Raw genomic sequence first — 26,205 nt, forward strand, 5'->3', positions numbered from 1 at the left:
CAATTCCATGAGCATGCGACTAGCTGGGTCCAAGGAAAACAAGAAGTTCAAGGCAAGATTCGGGCCCTTGTTAACTATTACATCAAGTGTGGCTAACTCAATTATTGATCAAAATGAAGGCCTAGTACACGTTGATTATTGCACTACAAGAATCAAGGGATGGCAAGGTCAAAGACTCGCTAGAAGGCAGCTATCAAGAAATATCAACTCTCTTTTTAGCAATGCTCTTCTGGCATCTCAGGATGCTACCATATTGCTACAACATAATTGCTTCTATCCCTTATGAGCCAAAGCCCGCTGGGAAATGATCATAGATGCTGCCTATTGTAACATCACCCATGGTAAAGCTGCTAAAAGGGTGTAGAGAAAACTCACAGCCAAAGGTGGAATAATAGGGGAGCCGTTGTAGTTCAAAAGCCTCCCTCTTCCCCTGTCTCTCGAGAAGACAAAGACGAAGGAACTGAAACATACTCTCCTTGAACATATGCCCAGGACAAATATCTAAATTTTCTTTTTCAGTTGTCAATAACCTGCTCTGGGAACTAGAAACATGAGCAAGGCCGCTTGATGACACTTTCTCTCAATCCCTCATATCCCATATGTTAAAAGGGAAAGAGTTGACGAAAGTTTTAGGAGAGAGTTTTGCCTCGTCGTTGTTCAATTGCTGCTCGATGGCTAGTGCACCAAACTGCCTGAGGATTATCACAAGAACTGCCTGAGGATTCTCACAAGAGGCTCAAACATAAGCACTGCTCGCCAAGTAGCGGCTTGAACTACTAAAATGAATGCTTTAGCCTCACAGCCATCTATACCAGTTGTTCTGATTAGCATCCAAGTCTGTCGGTGACTAGCACACAGAGTGATTAGTCACATCCCGTGCAAATCCTACCGATTGTGCCCCCAGCAGATATATAATTCATGATAATGGAGTTGCTTAAGAAGCTTTAGCTACTTGTTCTCGAACACTCAAAACGTTCACGTTCCATAAATCCTACACATTATACATTGATGAAGTACTGTTCCCATCAGGATATGAGTCTCCCACATTCGAGGACTTGGGACTGGCTCTCCATAGGAACATTTTATAGCTGATGGTGCCACTATATCATCAAATGGATATTTGCTGCTCAAGCAATTCCTCTGATACTTACTGGAGTGGCCTTACCTTGGTACTCAAGACTTCCATCAGGTCCTTATTTTGGAACAAATTAAAAAGTTGTTTTAATTACAACAGCTAGACTATCTAACTTCTCTATGGGCGAGGTTCAAAAAAATGATGATCTGATCCAGATTGAGTATCGGAGGCACTGCTTTGGATCCGTTAATAAAATGGGATCCGGCCGTGTCATTGCAGTGGATCGGTGCCATCTGGAATTTTTGGAGTAAATTTTTTAACAATTTTTTTATAAAAAATGTTGTGGTGGATCCCACCAGCTCCACTCATACTAGAAAGTGTCAACACGCTAACATCATGTTCACCTCACAAGCACCATTTGTTTATTGGTAATGTTGAAGTGGTCCTTTTGTGGTGGTTTGCTCTTCCCAAATCCTTCATGTGGGATTGCTTCAGGCATTCAACATGTCCAATTACCAAGGGCAAGTGCGCCATTGATAAAATAATTCAATACATCATTTAGGATTGTGCCAAGTCTTTAAAAAAAAAAGGGCAAGTTCGTCAAAATAAAATTTATTTTACTTTTTTAGATTAATAATATTTATTTTGTTTTTTATAATTTACAAAAAATAAAAATACATATAGTTAAGTTTTAAATACATATAATTACGAAATTAAATTCTATATAATTAATTTACAAAAATTAATATAATTATATTGAAATTATTATTGTTTATTTATCTTAGTAACTCGTTGAACTTATGTCAATATCATCATGTGAATATGATGTCATTAAAATTATGTTAACATCATTATGTTGAATGAATATAATTATGTAAAAAATGTTAACTTATTTACTATAATTATATTAAAATTGTTATTGCTATATTAAAATTTTCATTATTATAAATACATTAAAACATTATATAATTTAATGCATTAAATTGCTGAATTGTTAATAAATTGTTATTTTTGTATAAATTATACTATTTTCATATTTAATATAAATTGTAATTCAAAATTAATATTTATAATTTTCACTTATATTGACGAATGACTTATTGTTAATTTATTATTATATAGTGACTTATTTTATAGAGAAATAAAAACTTTAGGCCGAAACTTGCTGATTCACCGATCCGAGACGCCGATCCATCGATCCAACACAGAGTTTGGGTTGGATAATCCGGGTGGCTTTTTGGTCCTTCAAGCTTTTGCTTTTATACTTAAGAAAATACTATATATGATGAGGGCTTTCTCTAGAGTGGATCAGCTGCCAAGAGGAAGTACTATCTTGTCAAGTTGGAGGTCTGTCATCTTAAAAGAGCAGCAGGACTGAGCATTAGAAGGCTATCCTTTGTAAATGAGGAGAACGGCAGGTTTGGGTATTAGAAGGCTATCCTTTGTAAATGAGGCCATGCTAACAAATTGGTGGGGGAGATGGGGCTAAAGTATTTGAAGATAGCTGGAGGGGCAGATGAATTGCAGTTGGCTACAATGGCTTCCATGGTTATGTGGATCTAAGTGTAGTAGTAGTCTGGGGAGATTTCCAAAGACATTGTATATAATTGACACTTTTAAGCCCAATCAGGCCATAGAAGAAACACAAAAGCATCTTAGTGGGTCAAACCTGAAGAGGGATGGTTGAAACTGAATTTTGATGGCAGTTCTAGAGGATAGGAAGGGCTGGGTTCTAGAGGATAGGAAGGGCTGGAAGTAAGGATCTGCCGCTATGAGATAGTTTGTGCAATAGAACACTCAATCTTGCTGCACCCTTGCTCTGTCAATGAAGCTGAGCTCTGGGCTCTTGGGCATGGAGTTCAGACTCCATGAATGGAATCTCTTGGTACCTAGATCTTTTGGAAACCCCTTGGTGATGGAGTGGCATCATGGATAAGATTCGGTTCCAGCAGGCTGCAAGTGAAGTTAATTTCCAACACATCAACCTGTGAAAGAAATACTACTACCAATCTATGGGCTAGAGAAGGTTCATGGGCTTCTACTCTGGTGCGATGGATCGTAAGGTTTGTAAGTTCACCTGTTTCGTGTTTCTTATGCTTTTTCCTGTGTTTTGTTCCACAATAAAGTACACCTTAAATATTTAGTGCAATTTACATTAACATTATAAAAAAGAATACTTTTCATGCTTATTTCTACAATACAAAATTCCATAAGAAACACATAGGTGGGTGCCCTCAACTGACACCCATCATTTATCACCTCATATTTCCTTTTTACTCAACAGTTACAGCGGCTAATTATTTACCACAATGGAACAGAATAACTTATTTTCCAAAAATTTCTGCATATACCAGCCATCGTCTTAACATGGCCCTGCCTAAATTGTTACAAGAAGCATTTAAATCACCTCTCTAGTGTACAACTGAAACTCCGTGCTGCTCATTTTCCTCGTCTTTCAATCCCGTGTAATAAGAAATCATTATGATGGCCACAATTCTCAGAAGACCCCATGAGACTTACGGGCAGCCCGATGCTCACTCATACTCCCACTCGATAACCCCCTAATTCCACGCCAAAGCTGCCTGCTCCTACTTGTTCTCATTAAAGGCCCCGAACTCGAATGCCTTCTAAAAGATCCTGAAAGCTCCCTCACAAGCCTTGCCGACGCACTAAAGACATCTGAACCTGATAGCCCCCTTTCGGCTTCCATTCCAGTATCATAACAATCTGCTGAGACAAAGGATGTTGTATCTTGAAGCCCAGTGGAACCACCTTTTATTTCGATACCCAATGTCGAGAGTCCCTCTTGACTATAGCTTCCGGAGCCACCACCTTCTCTCTCATCAGAGTCATGGCACACAAGCTTCAAGGCTTGGACAACCTCACCCATGAATGGTCGGTGCGAAACCTCGGGTTGAACGCACATCGATGCTATGGCCGCAACCTTTGCCATGCTGTCAAAGGGGTATTTATTAACTAAGGCAGGGTCAGCAATCGTGTCAAGGCCCTCTTTGCTTGTGAGGAGAGGGCGGGCCCATGTGACTAGGTTCTCTTGGCCTTGGGGTTGGCTCATATCGACTGGTTTACGGCCTGTTAGGAGCTCAAGGAGGACAACTCCATAGCTGTAGACATCGCTCTTCACAAGGAGATGCCCTGTCATTGCATACTCGGGGGCGACATACCTGAACAAACAAGAAAAAGAACAACAAAACCCACGTTTTACTTCCTCTATCAAAAGGACTCTGAAAACAGACAAAATGGAACCCCTTTTCCTTTTTCTTTCTCATTTCTTGTTTTCGGGGTGGTGTGATTAATATCGAAATGGCTACTAGAATCTTGCGTCACTCATTTAGTGAATTAGAAAGTTGATACTTTCAAACATTAATTAAACGGTCTAATCTTACGTTCCATATAGTTTTACCCCTTAAAATGCAACTAATAATTATAGATACTTAAGCCAAGGAAAAATTCAGACATCCTTTTGAAAACAATAACAAGTCTAGGCAACATTTTGAAATTTCAAGTTTGTTGAGCACCTGCATTTATCTGGTGCTCCAGGCACCTATTTGATAGTTACTGTTATTTTTTTTAACTTTCTTCAGGATGTAAGCTTTGTTGAAACCCACAACCACCTCAATTTTGGAACAAGCTGCACCTCACTTGAAATACAGGATTGAACCCAATTAAACAAAAGAAAGGGTTATCTAAAGCGACAGGTTTAGACTAGATACCCAAAAGTCCCCATAACACGTGTTGAGATGTGTTCGTTCCCCCCTTCTGATGCTGCTCTGGCCAAGCCAAAATCAGACACTTTGGGGGTAAAATCATCCTCCAACAAGATGTTACTAGACTTGAAGTCTCGATGAATTACACGGGGACTTGAATCTTCATGGAGATATGCAAGGCCGCGAGCTGATCCAAGTGCAATCTTCATCCGTGCATTCCAATCTAGCGGAGAGGTTTCCCTGTCCACACCTGAAGATAAATACAAATCATAAATCTTTCTTGAAATGCAAAGAAACTGCAAGCAAAAAATCCATGCAGAACTACAAACCATCACCACACAAAAAAAAAGAGTAAAAAAAAACAGAATAAAAGATAAAAAATACAATATATACTCTTATTAAGAGCAATATGATCATATTGTTCCTGTAAGGAAGTATGAGAAGGGTCCCAGCAATGTTTAAAGAGAAAACATCGCATGCCTTCTACACTTTCTGAAGTGGGTTTTTAAGTTTTTTTAGGGATTTCAGGGTTTTCTTTTGTTTTTAGGATTTTAATGGTAGTCTAGAGAAGTAATTATAGATCTTGTGAAATTATTTATTTGACTAGGGGTAAAAGTGTCATTACAAATTTTGTGTTAATAATTTATAATTATATCAGAATTAAGATTCATAATGGACAAGGTTTTAGCTATAAATAGGGGCCAATATAAGATTTTAGAAGCAGAGCTGAATATTATTTTGTTTAGAATCCTGGTTTCAACAAAGAGCTAGAAACTTGGCTTTTAAGCTCCACTTATTTCAATGTGAGCATTAGATCCATGATACCTTTATTCTTGTGATTTTACCACTACATCAGTTGGTATTAAAGCAACTTGTCTCCCAAAGGGTGCCATGACATGTTGCAACTTTGTGCGATGGCTGCTGAAGGAGTTCGAAGTGGCCGTGTTTGTGGTGCTGGTGTTGAAGTCACATTGCAGGAGGGATTGAGAAACTAGAATATGAGGAATGCCAGAAGCGTTCAAAATTGATGGAGGTTAGAGGAGATGATGCACAATGTGCATCCAACAAGCTTTGATCAAAGTTTAGTAGTTCATGACATTAGATCTAAATCCAATTTTAGTGATGGTTCCTTTTAGCAGATTTTAATTCATCTCATGACTAGGGGAGAGGTAATCATGTTGAAGTGTCAGGATAGTTTGGTTTGTGATCTCAATGAGAAAGACCATGAAGGAATTTTATTCTCGACAAATCATTTACATAATGAGTAGCTTCTAGATTGGGACTCGCCGTTGATGATTGACATGTGGTCCAGAGAGAACTTGGATTTTTCAAAAATTTCATTTTCAGATGAATAGAGTTTGAGGAGGAGCATCAGGAGATAATAGATTTTGAAGGGGATGAAGGGAACCCTAGATGGGGAGGCGAGCGAGGACACCCTAGATTCCTATCTGGCCTGGAAACCATGGGCAAAAATCTAGTATTGATAAAGAAGGGTTTGTTCTAGCACTTAACCAGGGCAATTTAGTAGAATCGAGCACGGAAGGTGCTATTAGCACGGAGAGGCATGAAAGCCACCATGAAGTTCGTATTTAGTATTAGAATTCTACGAGCTACAGTATGAGAAAGATTATGGGCTCCGTAAGAACTCAAGCACCCAGGATTTTCTGTTAATGAGTTTGCCACTTACGATGCCACCTATGTGGTTGATGATATTTCACTTGATATTGAGATTCAACAGATAGATGCGTGATTTTGAGCACCGCACCTTCAACAAAGCAGAACTTTTCGCTCATAACTCAAAATCATTATTATTGGTACTCATTAAAAAGCATATTCAAAGCACAACAATGTCTAAACCGATTTTGTTAGTTTTCTCTACTGGTTTTGTCAGAAGAAGCCTGTAAAGGCCCAAAAATTGAGTTTGAAACTTCCAACATGATTTTCTATGTGAGTTCAAGGGTAGCCAAATTCAATATATTTTAGTCAATTTCACAATACATGTATCAAGATCAGTTTCTTGAAAATTTCTTTGCACCACAAATAATCTTTGAGTCAACAAAGTAGAAGAAGATTGAAGAAGACAAAAGTTTTGATGCAAGATTCATCTTAGCCTACTTCAAACACTTGAGGACAAATTCTGCAACTTGCATAGTCTAATGTATGACAAGATGTCTTGTATTTTTAAATTTTTCTATTAAATTTTAAGGATTTATTTTGAGTTTGTTTTTGGGTTTATAATTTTTTTTTTGGGAGTTTTCCTTCTTTTTTTAGTTTTTAGAATTTTAGGAACAGTTTGGAAGAGTAATTAGAACCTTGTGGAATTATTGGTTCTAGAAGTACCATAACAAAATTTTATGTTTATTAGAAGTGCTAATTATATTAGAATTAGGATCCATGAGGGTTAAGGTTTTAGTCATAAACAAACGCTAGTATGGGATTTAGAAGCAAAGTTGAATATAATTTGTTTAGAGTCCTGATTTCACCATAGAGCAAGAAGCTGCTTGTAAACTTCCCTGTATCTTTAATCAATTCATTAGATCTTTGGTTTCTTTAGCTTGTAATATTTATCTGTTGCATTACTTTCATCATGGATACTGATAATGGGAAACCATTTAGCGTTTGGCAGGAGAGAATGATTAACATTTACTCAATAAGTGCAGCTAATGTGTTCATCAACACCACTCACGTATTAGGCGACCTCATCAGTTCTATAATTTTATAATAAAACTAGTAGAGCCAACTACAGTTACTGAAGTCGTCTGCTCTAGATAGTGATTCTGGTTCAAAATCATGATTCTGTTGTGAAGGAATCACTATAGATCCCGATTCCTGGAAGCTAGGAATCATTTTTTTAATCTCATTCTGATGTCTTTGGAATCTATCCATCTCACCAAATTTTGCATTTCATAGGTACAGTAAACCGTGATTCAACCAATATGAGACCTCGCTTTCAATTTTTAGGAATAGTAACCAGAGATATTTGAAATCTAGGTCCACAACATCAAAATAAGTCCACCATGGCCAGTCCAACCAGGTCATGCTGGTCCCAAGCCCGCAGAGAGGGAGAGGGTTGTCTTAGATAGGGCAGCCAGCGTAAACTTGGCCACATCTTTTCATGAATGATGAACCTATGTTATATGCTCATGCTAGGGCTTTCCCTGTGAGCATCGTGATGTATCAGCAACCAGGTGTAGTGAGAAATGAGAAGGGTTACCTAGGCACTCCTTGGGAGCAACGTGCCGCAACGACGCTCGATTGCGGTGATAAATAAGGCTAGGGTTCCTATGCCATTTTGGACAGGAGCAGGTAAAGAAGCTAGTCCAAGAGAATAGGATTTGTCTAACCATATGGAATATAGGAACTCTAACAGGTAAGAGTATAGAGTTACTGGATACAATGAGGCGAAGGAGAGTTTATATACCATGCCTACAGGAGACTAAATGGAAAAGGACAAAAGCTAGGGAAATTGATGGATATAAACTTTGGCATATAGGAAAGGATAATAATAGAAATTGTGTAGGCATAGTAGACAACGATTGACAGGATAAAGTAGATGTCAAAAGAATAGGTGATAGGCTCCTATTAATTAAACTTGCGTTAAGGGAGCAGATAATTCATGTAATTAGTGCTGAAACACCACAAGTAGGACTAGATGATAGCAGCAAGAGACAATTCTAGGAAGACATGGAAGGACTAGTCCAAAGAATACCAAATGGAGAGAGGCTTCTTTTAGGAGGTGACTTAAATGGTCATGTAAGAAAAGATAGTAAGAGGATATGATAGGGTACATGGAGGATATGGTTTTCGAGATAGAAATGAGATGGGTGATATTCTGGATTTTTCCTATGGCTTAAGACCTAGCAATAACAAACAGCTACTTTAAAAAGCAAGATAAACATTTAGTAACTTATAAAGTAGATCATATGAAATCCAGATAGACTTCTTTAATCGACCATCATGTAAAGACTATAACATTACCCCAAGAGAGAGTTTGCCCACATAACATAAGCTCATGGTGATGGATGTTTGTATAAAGAGATGGAAGAGGAGTAACTGAGTCCAGGAACTAGGTGATGAAATTTAATAAGGGAGAAACTAGAATTATTTAGGAATAAATTCGTAAAAGAAGGAAAGAAATTTTGATAAAGAAACTTAGTGGTGGAGTGATGAGGTTCAAAAAACCTATTGCAAAAAACGATCATATTAAAATACCTGGTAATGTAATAGAAATTATCAAAACTTAAAAGAATATAAAAAAGCTAAGAAAAACACTAAGATAATAGTAAGTAAGGCCATACGATGACCTATATAATAAACTACGAATAAGAGAAGGAAAAATAGATGTCTTCAAACTAGCAAAAATGAGACAGGGAGTGTAGGTATCTAGATCATATTAAATGCATTAAGTGAAGATCAGTGGGTGTTGATGAAGGATGACGAAGTCAACAAAACATGGCAAAGTTATTTTCAATAATTGTTAAATGACGAACACTTTGGAAGCAACAACGTTAGGAGAAACCTTCAACATAAATGAGGTCCTAGGTAATAGATACATTTACAGGATTAAGATACATGAAATGAAAGAAGCATTGACAAGGATGAAGGTCGGATAGAGGTATCTCGATAGAGGTCTAGAAGTGCATGGAAGAGATTGGCATATTGTGGTTAGCCAAGCTGTTCAACAGGATGTTGAGAACAAAAAAAATGCCTGACGAATAGAGAAAAAGTATCATCGTACCTCTTTACAAGAACAAAGGAGACATACATAACAGTATGAATTATCGAAGGATCAAACTTATGAGCCACATTATGAAGCTGTGAGAGATAGTGATTGAGCAACGACTAAGGCTTGAAACGAGTGTATCAGAAAATCAATTCGGCTTTAAGACAGGGAGGTCAACAATTGCGGCTATTTTCCTACTTGGACAATTCTAATTGAGAAGTTTAGGGAGAAGGGAAGAGAACTCCACATGATCTTTATTGATTTAGAGAAAGCATATGACAGGGCACCTATAGAGCTAATTTCGTGGATGTTGGAAAAGAAAGGAGTTTCTAGAAGATATATTGACGTGGTAAGAAATATGTATACGAATGAACGCTAACTAGTGTGAAGACAACTATTGGGGAGACAAGTGAGTTTTCAATGACAGTTCGCTTACATCAGGGGTCAACATTGATTTCGTAACTCTTTGTTTTGGTTTTGGACGAGTAAGCCAAGCATCTGCAGGATGAGGTATTGTTGTGCATGTTGCTTGTGGATGACAGTTTTAATTTATGATACTAGAGGCAGTGTCAACACGAAGTTACCACATTGGAGGGATGCCCTAGAATGTAAAGGTTTTAAAATTAGCCAGACTAAAACAACATATAGAATGCAAGTTTAGTAATAATATGAGTAGAAACGAAGAAGTAGTTCACATTGATGACAAAGAAATACCTAAAAGAGATTATTTTAGGCATCTTGGATCGATAATCCATGATAATGAAGAGATTGAGGATGATGTCACACACAAATTAGAGCTGGGTGGGCCAAATGGAGATGTACATCCGGAGTTTTATATGATCGCCACATACCAATGAAACTAATGGGAAAGTTCTATAAAACGAATGTAATATTAATCATGCTTTATGGGATAAAATATCGGATGACCAAGAAACAACATATCTATAGGATGAGTATAGCTGAGATGAGGATGCTGAGATGGATACAATAAAGGATAGAATTCAAAATAATTACATATAAGGGAACTTAGAGGTGGCTCCAATAGACGATGAAGGAAAACAGACTTAGGTGGGCTGGCCATGTATAGTGTGGACCTCATAAATCACAAGGAGAAAATCAGTTTAAGTGGAAGGCTCTAAAACTACAAGGAGAAGGCCCAAAAGGATATGGATGGAATTAATTAGAAGAGGTATGGCGACTTATGCTCTAACAAAGGGTATGATCATGATAGAGCAAAACAACAAAACAAGATTTGTGCAGCCAACACCAAATACTTGGAATAAGGCCCGAATAATGATGATGTTGATCCACTAAAGCAAAATGATTGTCAGAATTTTATAAAATGCTAGGTATCTTTAAAACATTATTTGAAAATTTTTAGTACTGAAAATTCTTTAATAGTTAATATATGGTGTGTATCTGAAAACTCTATGGGTGTCAACAAATTTTAGAGTACATCGTTCCATATTTTCAAGAATTTGTAATAAGGGAAATGACCTTGTGAAACCCTCCACACCCATGTGTGTAGGACCCCAAAGGATTACCATTAAATTTGACATAGATCTCTAGAAAAGTCAAGTCTCACACCCATGTGATAACTTTTCTAGAGATCTGTGTCAAATTTAATGGTGATCCTTTGAGGTCCTACACACATAGGTGTGAGTGGGTCTCATAGAATCATTACTCTGGTAATAAATGTCTTATTTTTATAAAAACATTATTAATAAAATAAAGCAATTTTATTTTCATCATTTAATCCAAAAACTCTAGAAAAATACTTAGTTAAGGTACTTGACGTTGTTTCTAATACTTGTGGAGAATTGTGACAAATGACACTTAATACATTAACTCAACAGTAAGGGGAGGGTTGTTGAAGAGTCGATTACAATCATAGTTACCGGAATCCATCTGCCCAGGTTGTAATTCCACTTTGAGATCCCGATTCCTCAATTTCGACAAGGAATCTTCATGGAACACGTTTCCTTGAAGTTAGGAAATTGGATTTCTTATTTTAGGAATTTCGATTCCAACTTTTTCTAAAATCCCAACATTTATGAAATCTTGATTCTAACTTTTTTTAATCTTGACTCCAACAAGGGCTCGCTAGTATCGCGTTGTGTCACGATCAATAGTGCCCTAGCTTTTATCGTTACTGTTACTAATCTATAGGTAGTTGGCTCATGATTCAAAGGACAAAACTATTGCTTCGTAGCTTGGTCTAAGGTAGTGAGTTTGCGTCATTGTAGTCTCGTTATCTTCAGAACTTGTGGAGTAGGCTTTGCTCGTTGCTACATGGGCTAGGGATGATCGAACCTCGAAGCTCTTTTCGCCGAGCATTTCACCCTCTTTACTTCGCTACGCTCAGCAGCTCGTAAATAACCAATTTTTAATTCCCCATTCCACATATATTGAATCTTGATTTGATATTTTTTAAAAACCAGATTCCACAGCATCAGTGCCTCGGTTTGTAGGTGAAGGAAATTATGACTCAACAGACATGGAATCTTGCTTCCATCTTCATAGAGTTCCAATCCGAATTTTTTTGGAAGCTTGAATCCACAAAATTAAGTATTGATGTTCGTACATGCACAAAATTCTGATTCATTGAATGTCGAATCTCACCCAAATATTTATGGATTTTGATTTCAGTTATTTGGAAACCCGATTGGAAAATATTGTTTCCCATGGCTATAGGTGCTCCAAATAACAACTCGATTATCACAGTGTTGAAGTATTTGTAACACGAATCAACTTTCAAATACAAATGTTTTGAGTTACGAAATACTCAACATGTATGATTCTAATGTCTTTCGCAAGTATCAATTGCAGGTATAACTAGGGCAATGGAGCATTAATGAGAGTACTGATGGTGCTAGGACAAACTTGGATGCGTTTCCAATTGTGCTAAGATAGGCTCAAATCATGTTTCTAATAGTGCTAGGATTGGCTTTTTAAAAATCTAATTGGTAAAGAGTTTTAAATTCAAATAGGACTACAACACAAAATTACATTTCAAAAACACATGAGATAATATTTGTATCTTTTATAGACAATTTCCCTGGTAGAGTACGAGTACTTATTAATTGGCCTTACCCTTACTTCATATCTATGAACCCTTATTTAGGTCTTACATATCTTTAATCTCGATTGCTTGATGAGGTTCTAATGTAGGAGAATTTGAATAAACTTAAAAAAAAAGCAAGAAGCACCTTGACACAAGCAATTTTATGGCAATAATTTATACCCTTTTATTTTCAGGTACCTCCTTATAATCAAAAACCTCTATTGTATTTGACCAATCTATAAACTCTTCGGGTTGAGGCGTACCAACAATATCAGGTATATACACCTACAAATCGACATCGCTAGAGTGAAGCACCACATGTCTAGGTCCCCGGTTGCTATCCTCATCACTCGACTCCACACGCGAACGACAATGGTGAAAAGGGTTGTATTCGAGATCTTCTTGGACTGAAAGATTACCGTCTTGTCCATTATTGAGGGTCGCGAATTGTTGTGTCAGCTGCTGAACTTGTCTTTCAAGTTCCTCAATTCACTCATATCTAGGAACATGGAGTCGGCCCACGAAAATACCCCTTCTCGCTGCCACGGGTTCGCTGAAATCACATACCCTGGGCAACTAATCAACAAAAACGGTTGAAATCAGCAAGATCTAAGTTGTTTTTGACAAAACTTTGGCCAAAATCAGCAAACCCTAGACCCTACTTCAACTTTCCCTCTTTGTTGTTGACCTAGGGAACCAAAAACATTAGTGCTACAGTATTTTTCGTACTGTTACAGTAATCTCTGTACTGCTACAATAGCTTCCGTATTGCTACAATAACATTTTTGTGGATCGCGGGCTCCGATACCACTTGATGTAGGAGAACTTGAAGAAACTTAGAAAATCAGCAAAAAGCACACAATTTTGGAGAAACCGTAATGCCTTCTCCCCACCTTGGACTCAAACCTAAAGCTTCGTTTACAAGACAAAGTCTTTCTTTCTTAATGAGGAATACATGAATGCCTCTCCAGCCCATCCACACCCTTATTTATATGATAGAAAATTGTTTTGGACATTATTTGTCTATACAATTAACTTTTGACCAAAACGTCCTAACTTAAGCATAACTTGAAACTAAACTCCCTAACTTTAATTAAAATATTTAAAAAGTCCCTAGAATTCCTAGAAACTAAAAAAACCCTAAAACTAAAATCAAAATATACATCTTTTAAAATTGAATAAAAATTAAAAATAAGTATAATTTTTCCCGCCATCAGGTTCTAAGTTGTTAAGGCACATTATGTCGTTGGTGTAGGAAACTTAATTATAATGAAGTTGAAACTCGACCCATAAAGTTACAAATCTCTATTACCATGTGGGTCAAAACTCAACTCCAAATTGATATGAATCTCGATTCTAAACTGTTATAAATCTTGATTTCGAATTCATAAAAAACTCGATTACAAAGATGTCGAAATCGCGATTCCATGTGTGAAGGAATCTCGTAGCATATGGGTCATTTCCAAATAGGCTAGAAACTCAACTCCAAAGCGTTCAGAATCTCGATTCCATACATGTAGGGATCTCGACTCCATTTGGGTCAAAACTCGAATCCTATAAAGTAGGAATCCCGTTTGCTGCGATTCACCTCGTACGGACATCAAATCCAAAAATATGAATCTTCTAGCCAGCTGCGATTCCGCTATTTTAGTTCGTAAGACGATTCGGAATCTTAGGTGTTTCCAACAATTATGATGCCAATAATAGGGAGAGCCCCATGTAAGTGCACTTAATATATGAAGTTCAATGCTACGGACTTCTTATAGATGGTTTAAAAACTTAAATGTTTTGCCCTTTCGAACACATTTCTTGATAATTTCTGGCCTGGTTCCAAGTGGTTTGGTGCATGATTCCTTTTTAGGAATTTTCATTCCAAGTTGATGGGACCGTTATTCCAACAAGGTAGGAATCTCGATTCCTATTGGATAGGAGCGCAATTCCCAAATGGTTGGAATCCTGCTGCATGTGATATGCATTGTACAGACGATGATTCCGAATACAGGAATCATCTGGCCATGCACGATTCTGTGGTTCTAATTTCTAAAACAATTCCACAGGCATTTCCAACAAGTATAGTCAACATTAACTTATAAAGAACACACACACACAAAAAGGAGAGAGAGAGAGAGAGAGAGAGAGAGAGAGAGGGAGAGATTGCAAAGTATACCATGCAGATGGGACTCCACGCTACCATTTGGTACAAGTTCATAAACGAGGCAACGGTTATGCTCCTCTGTGCATATACCAATCAACTTGACCAAGTTCCGGTGGTGCAAACGGCTAAGCATCTCAACTTCCGCCAAGAATTCACGCCCACCTTGCTGGTCATCTCGTGTAAGAACCTTCACAGCCACCTTTGTTCCATCTTCTAAGACCCCACTATACACACGGCCAAAGCCACCTTCACCCAGTATTCTTGCAGGATCAAAGCGATTTGTAGCTCTCTCCATCTCACCTAAACTGAATGTTTTAGCCGATCCTGCATATGTTGCAATACTTGAACCAAAAGACAATGATGCCGAACTAAGCCCACTGCCTGATAATGCGGATCCAACACCTACTATGATATTCCAACATGAACACAAAGAAATCATTTCAAAATACCTAAGGAGTTCTTAAGAAGAATTACACCATATATAACTTTTATTACCCATTTGTTTCACAATCGGTACCACTGGCGTCCTTGGGGCTGCTGCAGGCTGTTGGTGTCTACCACCTCCTTTTCTCAAAAGCATAAACCAAAGAGCTCCAAGACATATAACCAGACCTATAGCTGATGAAAGGGCTATAATAGCAATGAAGGTGCCTCCAAGCTTATGTCTCCGGTGCCTCACATCAACACCAATGGGATTTACTTTTCTCGAACTAATGTTAGAAGATGCATAGGGCCCATCATCTAATGTCACATTAATGGAAGCAGATGGTGGAGACGGAGGAAGCCCTGAAAATATTTCCAAGACAAACATGCTTGAAACCATCTTGTATCTTTACAATATTCAGGTTATCAGATTTTGAATCAAAACTAACTTCTTGTTCCCAAAAGTCTGGCTAAATTACAATTATTACCACATGGCAGTGCATACACATCCCCCCACATAAACACACACTGACAACTGTTCCCAGTGGTCATCTTTGTTGACTTCAAGGTACGACATTGCAGCCTCATATTAAATTCTGTTTTAATCATTATCAGAAGCCAACTTTGGTTCATTTTTTAATACAAGCCATCAACTAAAGAAACTATAAACCATACCTGGATACCGGACATAAAGTACATCATAATCACCAAAGAGTGCAACGTTGATGACCACTTGCTTGTGCCAGAATTTTTCAAAGGTCAAGAATGCTGTTGTGTTGTCAAACTTTTGTCCAAGTGGGACCAGATCGATAAGTACAATGGTCTTCTCTTGTTGCTCAGTGTCAGCATTTGCTCCCATGATTCTGACCTGGCTTTGTTTCATCAAGATTCCAGCTGCTACTTCTTGAGCTAGCTCTGAGACCAATGGGAAGAATGCATAAAGTGCAACACCAAGGCGAAGCCCAACTTGCATGGGAAATACACAGCCACAAGGTGAACCTGGAGGTGTATTAGTGTATGGCTCGGTGCAAGTCAGCCCTGTGCAATCTTTAAACCGAAAGGAACAAAACAAAAAATTAATCATCCATTCATCTAGTCACACAAAATTTGCCACATTTAGTGTCAAGTAAAATCTGACAATAGAATCAAAGTTACCAAAATTGTGAATACAGAAGTATGCAGACAGGCATATGCACTGGCATCCAAGCACACATGCGCATGCACATACACTAAATTGTACATATATAGATTGGACTACATTAATCGTACCAATATTAGGAGGCGGAGGTGGAAGTAATCGAACTGGTGATGGTACAGGGGATCTTGACTTCTTTGGAGAAGGTGCGATAGATGAAATACTTGGAGGATGAACAAGCCCTTGTACATGGAAAAACACCTTAACAAGGTTACTTTCCTTTTGCTATTTGCCATTCATAAGGTCCTTTAACACACATAAAATAAATAGATCTAAAAAGAGAAGGACTAACAAAATAACATAAGAGAGGAAAGAGAGATACAGAGAGAGAGAGAGAGAGAGAGAGAGAGAGAGAGAGGGAGGGGGGGAGGGAATTATGTGCTTTGTTAACATGTCAAACAAGTCGAGTAAAGAAAGAACGAATTTTTGTTTCTTATAATAAATCGACTAAAAAAAGATAATGCAAGACAAACAAATATAAGCCAGCATCGATATATACCTTGACTTGGGGCAGATGGAATGGTTGCAGATGGCAAAGATGAGGGACTCCTCACTTTCCCTGTCAAAGGAAATGGGGGCTGGCTGGGAGAGCGAGAGGGAGCAGCTGTGAAGCAACAACTTCAATTTCTTGTTTAAATCCTATACCACTCGGAAGGCAGAGAAATGCTTGAACTAATTCTACTAACAGATACATGGTTGGATACACTTGCTTTCAATCGAGCCAAGAAAATAAGACTCAAATGCACGTGAAGCAAACAAAGAGAGCTTTGATATACCTTGGATTGGGGATGCAGATGGCAAAGATGGGGGACTTCTCAGATTCCCCATTGAAGGGAATGGTGCTTGACTGGGAGATTGAGAGGGAGAAGCTGTCAAGCAATGATCTCAATTTCTTGGTTATTGAATATCCACATAGCCATTTGAGGAAAGGGCAACACTTACAACTACTTCAGTACCTTGATACTTGGGTGGATGCAAATACTTCCTCCACTTGGGAACCACACCTGGAGGATGTGCAGAAACGCTTGAACGCTCCCGATTAAGTGGAGCAGGAGCCAGAGGAACCACTGGACCTTTCATTATAACAAATACATTCTTAACTTAGATATAGATTAAACACAAGATACATGTTGATATTCTACTTCAAAGATAGGCTCATAAACAAAAATATCCTACCTTGATGGTGAGAAGGTGGATGAAACGAGTCTGAGGGTGAAGAAGTTGGACCGTTGATTACTCTTTTTCTAAAATGAGGTTGGGGGGGAGAGAGTGGTGCAGAAACAGTGTTTGGGGGCCTTGCAGGTTGCACAGGTGAAGCACCTGCACAGATAGAAAGCAGTAGCTGAATGGGTGAAACAACTTTGCAACTTTTCCTTTTTTCTAAATCAAGATTTTAGCATTTTGGACTCTACAAAAGGAAACATTAAAACCAGTGTTCGGCCAAAGAGGCCGAAGCCTTTGGATTTTAGGCCTAGACTGAAGCAAAGCGAAGCCTGGTGCTATAGCTTCAGTCAGATTCAAGCCACTCTGGTGCGATTTGGATATGTTTCGGGCCGATTCGGCTAAAGCTTCGGCCTATTGGGCCTAAGCAAAGAAATAATATATAAAAGTATTTTTTTATTTTTTTATTTTTTGAAATTTTTATTTTTAATTTTTAATTATTTTTATATATCTTATATATAAATATCTAATTTATATATATTAAATTAAAAACAAACGTCTGAAGTCTTCCCCCGAATCGGCCGAAGAACCGAATTGCTTCAATTTTCTCACCAAACTAAAGAAGACTCCAAAGCGAATCTGACAACATTGGTTAAAATTGTCATTGCACCTTTACTTTGGGGATGATTCCCATGAAATGAATGCCTTGACATTTCCATGGGAGGTGCTGCCAATGGTGGCTGATCCCTTCTATGATGAGAAGCTGTGAAGCAATGATCCCAATCTCTTGGTTATTGAATTTCTACATAGCCATTTGAGGAAGGGGGCACTTCAACTATTTCAGTACCTTGATGCTTGGGGGGATGCAAACGCTTCCTCCACATGGGAACCACACCTGGAGGATGTGCAGAAACGCTTGAATGCTCCCGAGTAAGTGGAGAAGGAGCCAGAGGAACCACTGGACCTTTGCATTAAACAAATACAGTCTTAACTTAGATACAGAGTATACACAAGATACTTGTTCACGTTCTACTTCAAAGAAAGGCTCATGAACAAAAATATCCTACCCTGATGGCGAGAAGGTGGATAAAACAAGTCTGAGGGCGAATAAGCTGGACCGTTGATTACCCTTTTGCTTGAGTGAGGTTTGGGGAGAGAGGGTGGTGCAGAAACAGTGTTTCGGGACCTTGCAGGTTGCACAGGTGAAGCACCTACAGAGATAGAAAGCAGTAGTCGAATGGGTGAAAAAGCTTGGCAACTTTTCCTTTTCTCTAAATCAAGATTTCAGCATTTTGGACTACACAAAAAAAACTGTCATTGCACCTTTACTTTGGGGATGATTCCTGTGAAATGAATGCCTTGACATTTCCATGGGTGGTGCTGCCAATGGTGGCTGATCACTTCTACGATGAGAGGTGGATGGAGCAACCCATGGTGAGAGAGAAATACGATCTGTTTAATATGACAAGCACAACAAATAATCCAGACAAGTTTATTGAAATAATTCTAAGAGTGTTTAAACAAATGGAGACATTAAAAGTGGATGAAATGAGTCTTGAGGGTCAAGAAGCTGGACCATTGATTACTCTTTTGCTTGAGTGAGGTTTGGGTTGTGAGAGTGGTGCAGAAACAGTGTTTGGGGCACTTGCAGGTTGCACTGGTGAAGGACCTGCACAGATAGAAAGCAGTAGCTGAAGGGCTAAAACAATGTTGCTGAAAACAAAGTTACAACTTTTCCTTTTCCCTTAATTCAAGGTTGTAGCATTTTGGACTCTATGAAAGGAAGAGTTCAAATTCTCATTGCACCTTTAATTTGGGGTTGACTCCCATGAAATGAATGCTGTGACATTCCCATTGGCGGTGCTGCCAATGGTGGCTGATCACTTCTATGATTAGAGGAGGATGGAGAAACCCGTGGTGAGGGAGAAATACGATCTGTTTAATATGACAAGCACAACAAATAATCCAGACAAGTTTATCGAAATAATTCTAAGAGTATTTAAGCAAATGGGACACTAAAGTGAGAATTATTACTCTTTTCATTGGGTCCATGTGGTGCAAGAAATTGTACAGATGGAGGGATAAGCCTTGAATGTTTATGTTTGATGCTTATAACAGGAGATGAAGCAACCAAAGTCAAGGATGGTGATATATGCTGAATGCCAGGTTGCACCGGTAATGACTTGGATGGCGATGCCCTAGGAGGAGATGGCATCAATCCTATGTTATGACATTCAGATCATGATACCAAGATTAGCATAAGCTGGTTATTAAAACGAAAACTACATATCACCGGGACTGTGATGGTAGTTTCAATTCTGCAAAAGAGGGTTGATATCCATGTAGTTTATAGTATGTGTTTAATCAAAATAGCAAACGTTTGGAAATGAATTGGATGGTGATGCCCTAGGAGGAGATGGCATCAATCCTATGTTATGACATTCAGATCGTGATACCAAGATTAGCATAAGCTGGTTATTAAAACGAAAACTAAATATCACCAAGACTGTGATAGTATTTTCAATTCTGCAAAAGAGGGTTGATATCCATGTAGATATACATTTCATCAAAATAGAAAAAGTTCAGAAATGATTCTTTCTAGCTTTCTGAGCTGATGGGTTCTTTTTTAAAACCTCAATACAAAGTCCCTCATATTTCTCTATTAAAAAAAAACTCCTTTTGATGAGAACCAAATGTATGAGAACATTTCCAGCTTAATTGCATAATAATTTGTATTATAATAATTTGTTTATGCAATTATTTTTATTCTTCAGATTCATATCTTTGTTACAGATGTCCCAAAACAAGAGATGCTCCAGCATCTAATTTTCAGCCTGACGTTATAAACGCAACAACCATGTCACACCATATATATTGACTGCCCATACCTTTGGTATGCGGTTCATTGCTAATCGGTGCCTTTGCATGATACCCTATGGGAACACTTTCTCCAACATAAGGAGGCATTGATGGGATAAAATTTGAAGGGATGAAATCCCCTGCAAAAATAAAAGAGGCATCAACAAAGCTACATGAGTAACAAAGAGAATCATTTGCATGATAGTAAGAAAATTTCAGCAATGAGAGTTAAATGTTCACCAGGCAGTCCATGTGGTGATGGAGACAAGATTCTCGAGTGGTTATTTCCAGTGCCTGAGGGCTTAGATGGTGCACTTGGAGGCAAAGATGACTCTATGATTGGTGTTGATGGGTGAATGGATGGTGGTGTCACAGGCAATACACTTGAAGGCGATAAAACTGGCCCAACAACACAACAATGTCAAAGTCTATAATAATATGAAACAGTCATGCTACACATAAAATAGTAAATAGGAGGATATAGCAACCTTATCCTTTGAACTTACATCTAGGAATTGGAACTGAGATTGGTCCATTACTAGGTGCTTCTCCACTATTGGGCATTTGTTCACTGACACGAGGAGGCATTGACACTGTTGTTTGTGGTGACAAAATGGTAGACCCCAAATATAAATAAATTGTTTAAAACATCAGCAGAAACCCATAAAAATAAAGAACTGATACCAGACAGTTTGGGAGACAGGAAAATTTGTTAGGGTCCTTAACAGAAAGAGGCCTTAACCTCTCCGAGAATCATCATGCTAAAGCAAGCAAGTTAATTTGGTAGGCGACCTCAATTATTTTTATACTTCAGATTCATATCTTCATTACAGATGTCCCAGAGAAACAAACAGAACTACAGATGCTCCAGCATATCTAATTTTCAGCCTGACATTACAAACCAACAACCATGTGTCACACCATATATATTGACCACACATACCTTTGGTATACAGTTCATTGCTAATCGGTTCCTTTCCATGATACCCTTTGGGAACTCTTTCTCCAACATAAGGAGGCATTGATGGGATAAAATTTGAAGGGATGAAATCCCCTGCAGAAAACAAGGGGCATCACAAAACTACATGAGTAACAAAGCAAATGAATTGCATAATAGTAAGAAACATTTCACATATGAGAGTTAAATCTTCACCAGGCAGTCCATGTGGTGATGGAGACAAGATTCTCAAATGGTTATTTCCAGTGCCTGAGGGATTAGATGGTGCATTTGGAGGCAAAGATGACTCTATGATTGGTGTTGATGGGTGAATGGATGGTGATGTCACAGGCAATACACTTGGAGGCGATAAAAATGGCCCAATAACAAAACAATATCAAAGTATATAATAATATGAAACACTCATGCTGCACATAACATAGTAAATAGGAGGATATAGCAGCCTTATCCTTTCAACTTACATCTAGGAAATGGAACTGAGATTGGTCCATTACTAGGTGCTTCTCCACTATTGGGCATTTGTTCACTGACAAGATGAGGCATTGACACTATTGTTTGTGGTGACAAAACGATAGACCCTAAAATAAATAAATTGTTTAAAACATCAGCAGAAACCCATAAAAATAAAGAACTAATAACCAACAGTTTGGGAGGTAGCAAAATTGATTAGGGTCCCTAACAATAAGGGGATTTAACCTCTCCAAGGATTATCATGGTAAAGCAAGCAAGTTAATTTGGTAAGCAACCTGGCATTACTGAAGCAACTCAACCAGGACCTTTTCAGTCACTTGGTTGCAGCATATCCAGTCATCTTCTGTGCACAGATTTATTTAGTTAATATATTATTATTTCGTTGCTAAGCTACCTTAATTTCACATCTGTAGCTTAAAAGAGACTTATACTAACCCTTGCACAAATTTGGAAAAGATTCTAACGCTACAGAATGAATACTTAAATCTCCTCATTTTCAAGACCATCAGTGGTGGTCTCATAGAGGCATAGATCACTAAATGGTTGACAGTCAAAACCATAGGTTTATGGTAGGGCCTTTTGTATTGAAGCATACATGGCCATAATTCATATAACTGGACAGTGCCACACAGAGAATGGTAACATAAATTGGACACTCAGACACTCAAACAGGACATTAAAAGAGCATGCAGTTAGATCTACTTCCTAGGAATCATGAATGATTGTGACCCCATACAATAGAACGAACAACGAATTGACTAATGAAACTGGTGAGCTTATTTAATAGCTTCATCATCATTATCAGAGCCTTTTCTCAACTAATTGGAGTTGACTACATGAATCCTGGTCCGCCATTATGCTCTAATAGCTGAGTTAATAGCTTATTATTTTGAAAAAAAATGACAATTATTAGAGGCATCAAGAATAGTTTAAAATGCTTAAATAACGTGAATATGTAGCCCCTAAGTCATCCCTTAACTTGTTATATGTATAAACATGACTTTTTCTTTCCTCTTTGGGCTTTTGACATTTAAATAGAATAATAACAAAAATAATTCTCTAAAAATATATATGGAAGAAAAGCCAATACTTTCACAAGAAATAAATGAATAAGCGTTAATATCTCAGAAACTGGTAATTGTTCAATATTTAAGCTACTCTAAATTAATTTTTTAACAGTGTATTAGCTGAAGTGCGAATCATGCATCAACCAAAAACAGTTAGAAAAATACCAAAAAAAAATGGGAGAAAAGAAAGAGCCCAACCTTCCATTTAGTGTGTTGAGGTGCGGTGCTGGGTGGCATTGGCAACACAATGGTTTGAAGGACTGGGGGGATAGTTTGGGACTTTATTTTCTTTGGAAATAGCATCATCATTCCGTTATTTTTCAGTGACTAGAAAAAGCAAAGATTCTAGAGGTCTGTACTAAGTTTACCTGAAGGAACTAATGCTTCCACTGATGTGCTGTACTTCGGTGCATCTTCATGATATCCCTCGTTTAGTATTTGATCTCTAACAACAGGATGAACAACCAGATTGAGTTCTTGAGTCGAAGATCCAGAATGCCCTGTAAACGGTATACGGCCTCACGCTTTGCAACATAATATATTATCAAATCATGATGAATCAGCTTAGAATGACATCCCAACTATGAGGCCATGTATTACAGAACAACGTCAAATGGAGTTTGTATGTGTGTGACCTTAATCCAATGTAAGGAGAAAAGATAAATGGTAGAATAGACCCACTGCAAGTGTCCAAGGGGCATCACGCCAGACGGAGGTGCCAAGGTGGTTTGCTGACCTGAGTTCAATTACTAAAAAAGTAGATAAACCTCCACAACCAGCAGGAGAATGTGCAACTTGCCTCTCTGATAGTAGAGAACAAGTGCTTCTGTGAACAATCTGTCGGTTGATGCTCTCGATTTGAGCTTGGCATTTGAATAATCCATTTATTTAACTATTTCATGTTGGTTTTTATGCCATGGAAAACATGACAAAGTGCACTGCATAGTGCAGTCCCATTGTCAGAAAAATAAATGCATAAATTCAGGTGATCTGAACCCAGGTTCAAGATATATTTTATCCATATTAACTCAAGTAGTGAATGTCATATCCTCGTACTCTAATCAGTGTTTGTCCTTTATTAGTTTCTAATTAGCTATATTTCCTTCTCTCTCTTCCCACCAATTGATTTCATCCCATGAATACCCAAGAACAATTTGCAAACTCCAAAACCTGAAATAAAAGCATTTTGAGGCAGATCATACAAATTGGCCTCAAAACTTGGTACAACAATACAGTTGATCAAATTAGATGCAGTTTCATTCAAAGCTTCTGGAATGTTCCAAATTTGAATGAGGGTAAGGAAACTGGATTCTTCACAAATGCTCTCTATGTTCACACAGGTTGTTGCAATCATTAGGACAACCGACCCAATTAGCATCACTAGATACCATTAACCCTACTAAAAAGGGCCGTAACCCGGTGCTGGTCCCGCCTAAGCAGGGTCCCGGGAGGGGTGGACTGGAAACGATCCTAACCTTTGTCTTATGCACAAAGTGGCCACTCTCAGGACTCGAACCCACGCTCTTGCGCTGGCTACCCAAGCCTTTTACCGTCACACCAAGTGATGGCCCCTTATACCATTAACCTTAGTACCTTACTAATAAATGTTAATCGAAAACTTCAGCTTGGACCAGATTTCATGTAAATCAATATTTTGTAAACCACTTAGTGATATTGCTTGTGTAAGTTTTGCATAAATTAGAGAACAAAAACTCGTTGTATATAAACTGCTTAAGTAAATATTGACTCATCAAGTGGCGAGTTCTATAAATGAGAAAGTCAGGATGTGTCACATATACATGTCATCATTTTTTTAGTTGACAAACATACGGTTTCTTCCAATGAGGTAGCATGGTGTTATGACTTCGGTGAAGAGGTGGTTTTAAAACCTCATAATATTCTTTTTTTAATCTTTCACAAAAATCTTAAAGAAACACCAAGATTTTTTATATGTTTCACTCAAGGATATGATTTTAGCCATGGCCTAGTGGCCAGGAGTTTGAGTTTTCAATCACTAGCATGAAGCTTCTAAATGACTACTAAAAAACTAGACTCAGTTCTATCCATAGTTACCGGCATCTCTCCACCGACCTCGCGTTTCCGGTTTTGAAACCCGATTTCGTGTTTCCGTTAAGGAATCTCCACGAAAACCGTTTTTCAGAACCAAGGAAACTTGATTCAGAACCAAGGAAACTCGACACATCTTTAGATACCATTTTTCAGAACCAAGGAAACTCGATTCCTTAATTTGAAAATCTCGATCGCGCACATCTTTAGAAACCATTTATCGGAACCAAAGAAACTCGATTCCTTAATTTCGGAATCTCAATCCAACACACCTTTAGAAACTTGAACCCATTAATTGTGGGTAAACGTTCCCAAATATATCGAATCTGGATTCTAGCAAGGATTAAATCTTGATTCCACTTCAATTGAAGTATAAATCTTCCTTTGAAAGCTTCTAATGGTTGTCGGGTTTCATTATTTTACTTGTTCCACCCTGGATCGCTTTTACTTTAAATTTAAAATATAACTGGAAAACACATCACAAACAATTAAAAGTAAAACCATGGCATAGATATAATCCTATTTTGTCTTTATAATAATGAAGTCAAAATCACAATTTAGAAATACTTGTCTTTTGTATACAATGACCATAAGTTCAATAGTCAATAAAATCACTTTAAAATTTGAGAAACCTTCTAATAAGAAACATCCAATATAGGTTCTAAAGTTGATGAGGCTCAAGATGTGTTTATCGCTTCCTTCTCCATAAAAACAAAATCTCGATTCCTAGTAGGGGTCGACAAATGCATTCCATAGTCCATATTATTGTAAATCTCGATCTCAAACTGGTATGGATCTCTGATCCATATACATATACTTCAGAAATTTGATTCCAAAGATGTTAGAATCACGATTCAAAATATCAACATATCTCTATTTCACATATGTCAGAAACTCGATTCCATAGATGTCGGAAACTAGATTCCGCATATTAAGGAATCTTGACTCCTGGACTGTCGATTCTAAGGGAATGGGAATCTCCATTCCAAGGAGGACAGAATCTTGATTCCATATGTGGATGAAACTTGGATCTATTTCGGTCGAAACACGATTCTCAAAAACTAGGAATCTCGTTCCTAGCGATTCCTATTGTACGAACAACAATTCCTAAGACAGGAATCTTTGATCTAGTCGTCATTCCATGATTCCAGTTCCTAAAACGATTCGGGTTCCCAGGCATTTCCAACAACTATGATTCTATCAAAAATGCCAAAATCTGCAAAAGAATAAATCATCCATAAGTGGAATTGGTGGTCTCAAAA

The 26,205-nt window shown here is 37.9% G+C and overlaps 1 protein-coding gene across 14 annotated transcripts in view; it reads right to left on the reverse strand.

Moving 5' to 3' along the window:
* Positions 1-3,285: 3,285 nt before the first annotated feature.
* Positions 3,286-26,205, reverse strand: part of LOC18443583 (receptor-like serine/threonine-protein kinase ALE2) — a 39,123-nt gene continuing 16,203 nt past the window's right edge. The window contains exons 2-25 of one of the 14 annotated variants that reach the window (XR_016056011.1): positions 23,245-23,376; positions 21,800-21,916; positions 21,324-21,434; positions 20,887-20,973; positions 20,621-20,779; positions 20,410-20,520; positions 19,556-19,741; positions 19,328-19,456; positions 19,098-19,190; positions 18,845-18,973; positions 18,589-18,732; positions 18,369-18,485; positions 18,192-18,284; positions 17,537-17,680; positions 17,317-17,433; positions 17,137-17,229; positions 16,860-16,964; positions 16,435-16,542; positions 15,841-16,212; positions 15,238-15,528; positions 14,755-15,144; positions 12,851-13,163; positions 4,807-5,050; positions 3,286-4,257 (exon numbers count right to left, since the gene is read on the reverse strand). Coding sequence is in view for 9 of the 14 variants with exons in the window: in XM_020673206.2 (XP_020528865.1) it covers positions 3,573-4,257; positions 4,807-5,050; positions 14,755-15,147; positions 15,238-15,528; positions 15,841-16,212; positions 16,435-16,542; positions 16,860-16,964; positions 17,137-17,229; positions 17,317-17,433; positions 17,537-17,680; positions 18,192-18,284; positions 18,369-18,485; positions 18,589-18,732; positions 18,845-18,973; positions 19,098-19,190; positions 19,328-19,456; positions 19,556-19,741; positions 20,410-20,520; positions 23,245-23,376 (3,686 nt within the window). In the remaining 5 variants the exon portion in view is untranslated. Of the gene's footprint in view, positions 4,258-4,806; positions 5,051-12,850; positions 13,164-14,754; positions 15,148-15,237; positions 15,529-15,840; positions 16,213-16,434; positions 16,543-16,859; positions 16,965-17,136; positions 17,230-17,316; positions 17,434-17,536; positions 17,681-18,191; positions 18,285-18,368; positions 18,486-18,588; positions 18,733-18,844; positions 18,974-19,097; positions 19,191-19,327; positions 19,457-19,555; positions 19,742-20,409; positions 20,521-20,620; positions 20,780-20,886; positions 20,974-21,323; positions 21,435-21,533; positions 21,677-21,799; positions 21,917-23,244; positions 23,377-26,205 lie in introns of those variants that run through there. The other 13 variants (XR_016056010.1, XR_016056013.1, XR_016056012.1 and 10 more) reach the window with 13 other exon arrangements.

The sequence above is a fragment of the Amborella trichopoda genome, chromosome 5, assembly GCF_054954075.1.
Source record: "Amborella trichopoda isolate Santa Cruz 75 chromosome 5, AtrichopodaSantaCruz75HAP2 v2.0, whole genome shotgun sequence".
In the NCBI taxonomy this organism is placed as follows: domain Eukaryota; kingdom Viridiplantae; phylum Streptophyta; class Magnoliopsida; order Amborellales; family Amborellaceae; genus Amborella; species Amborella trichopoda.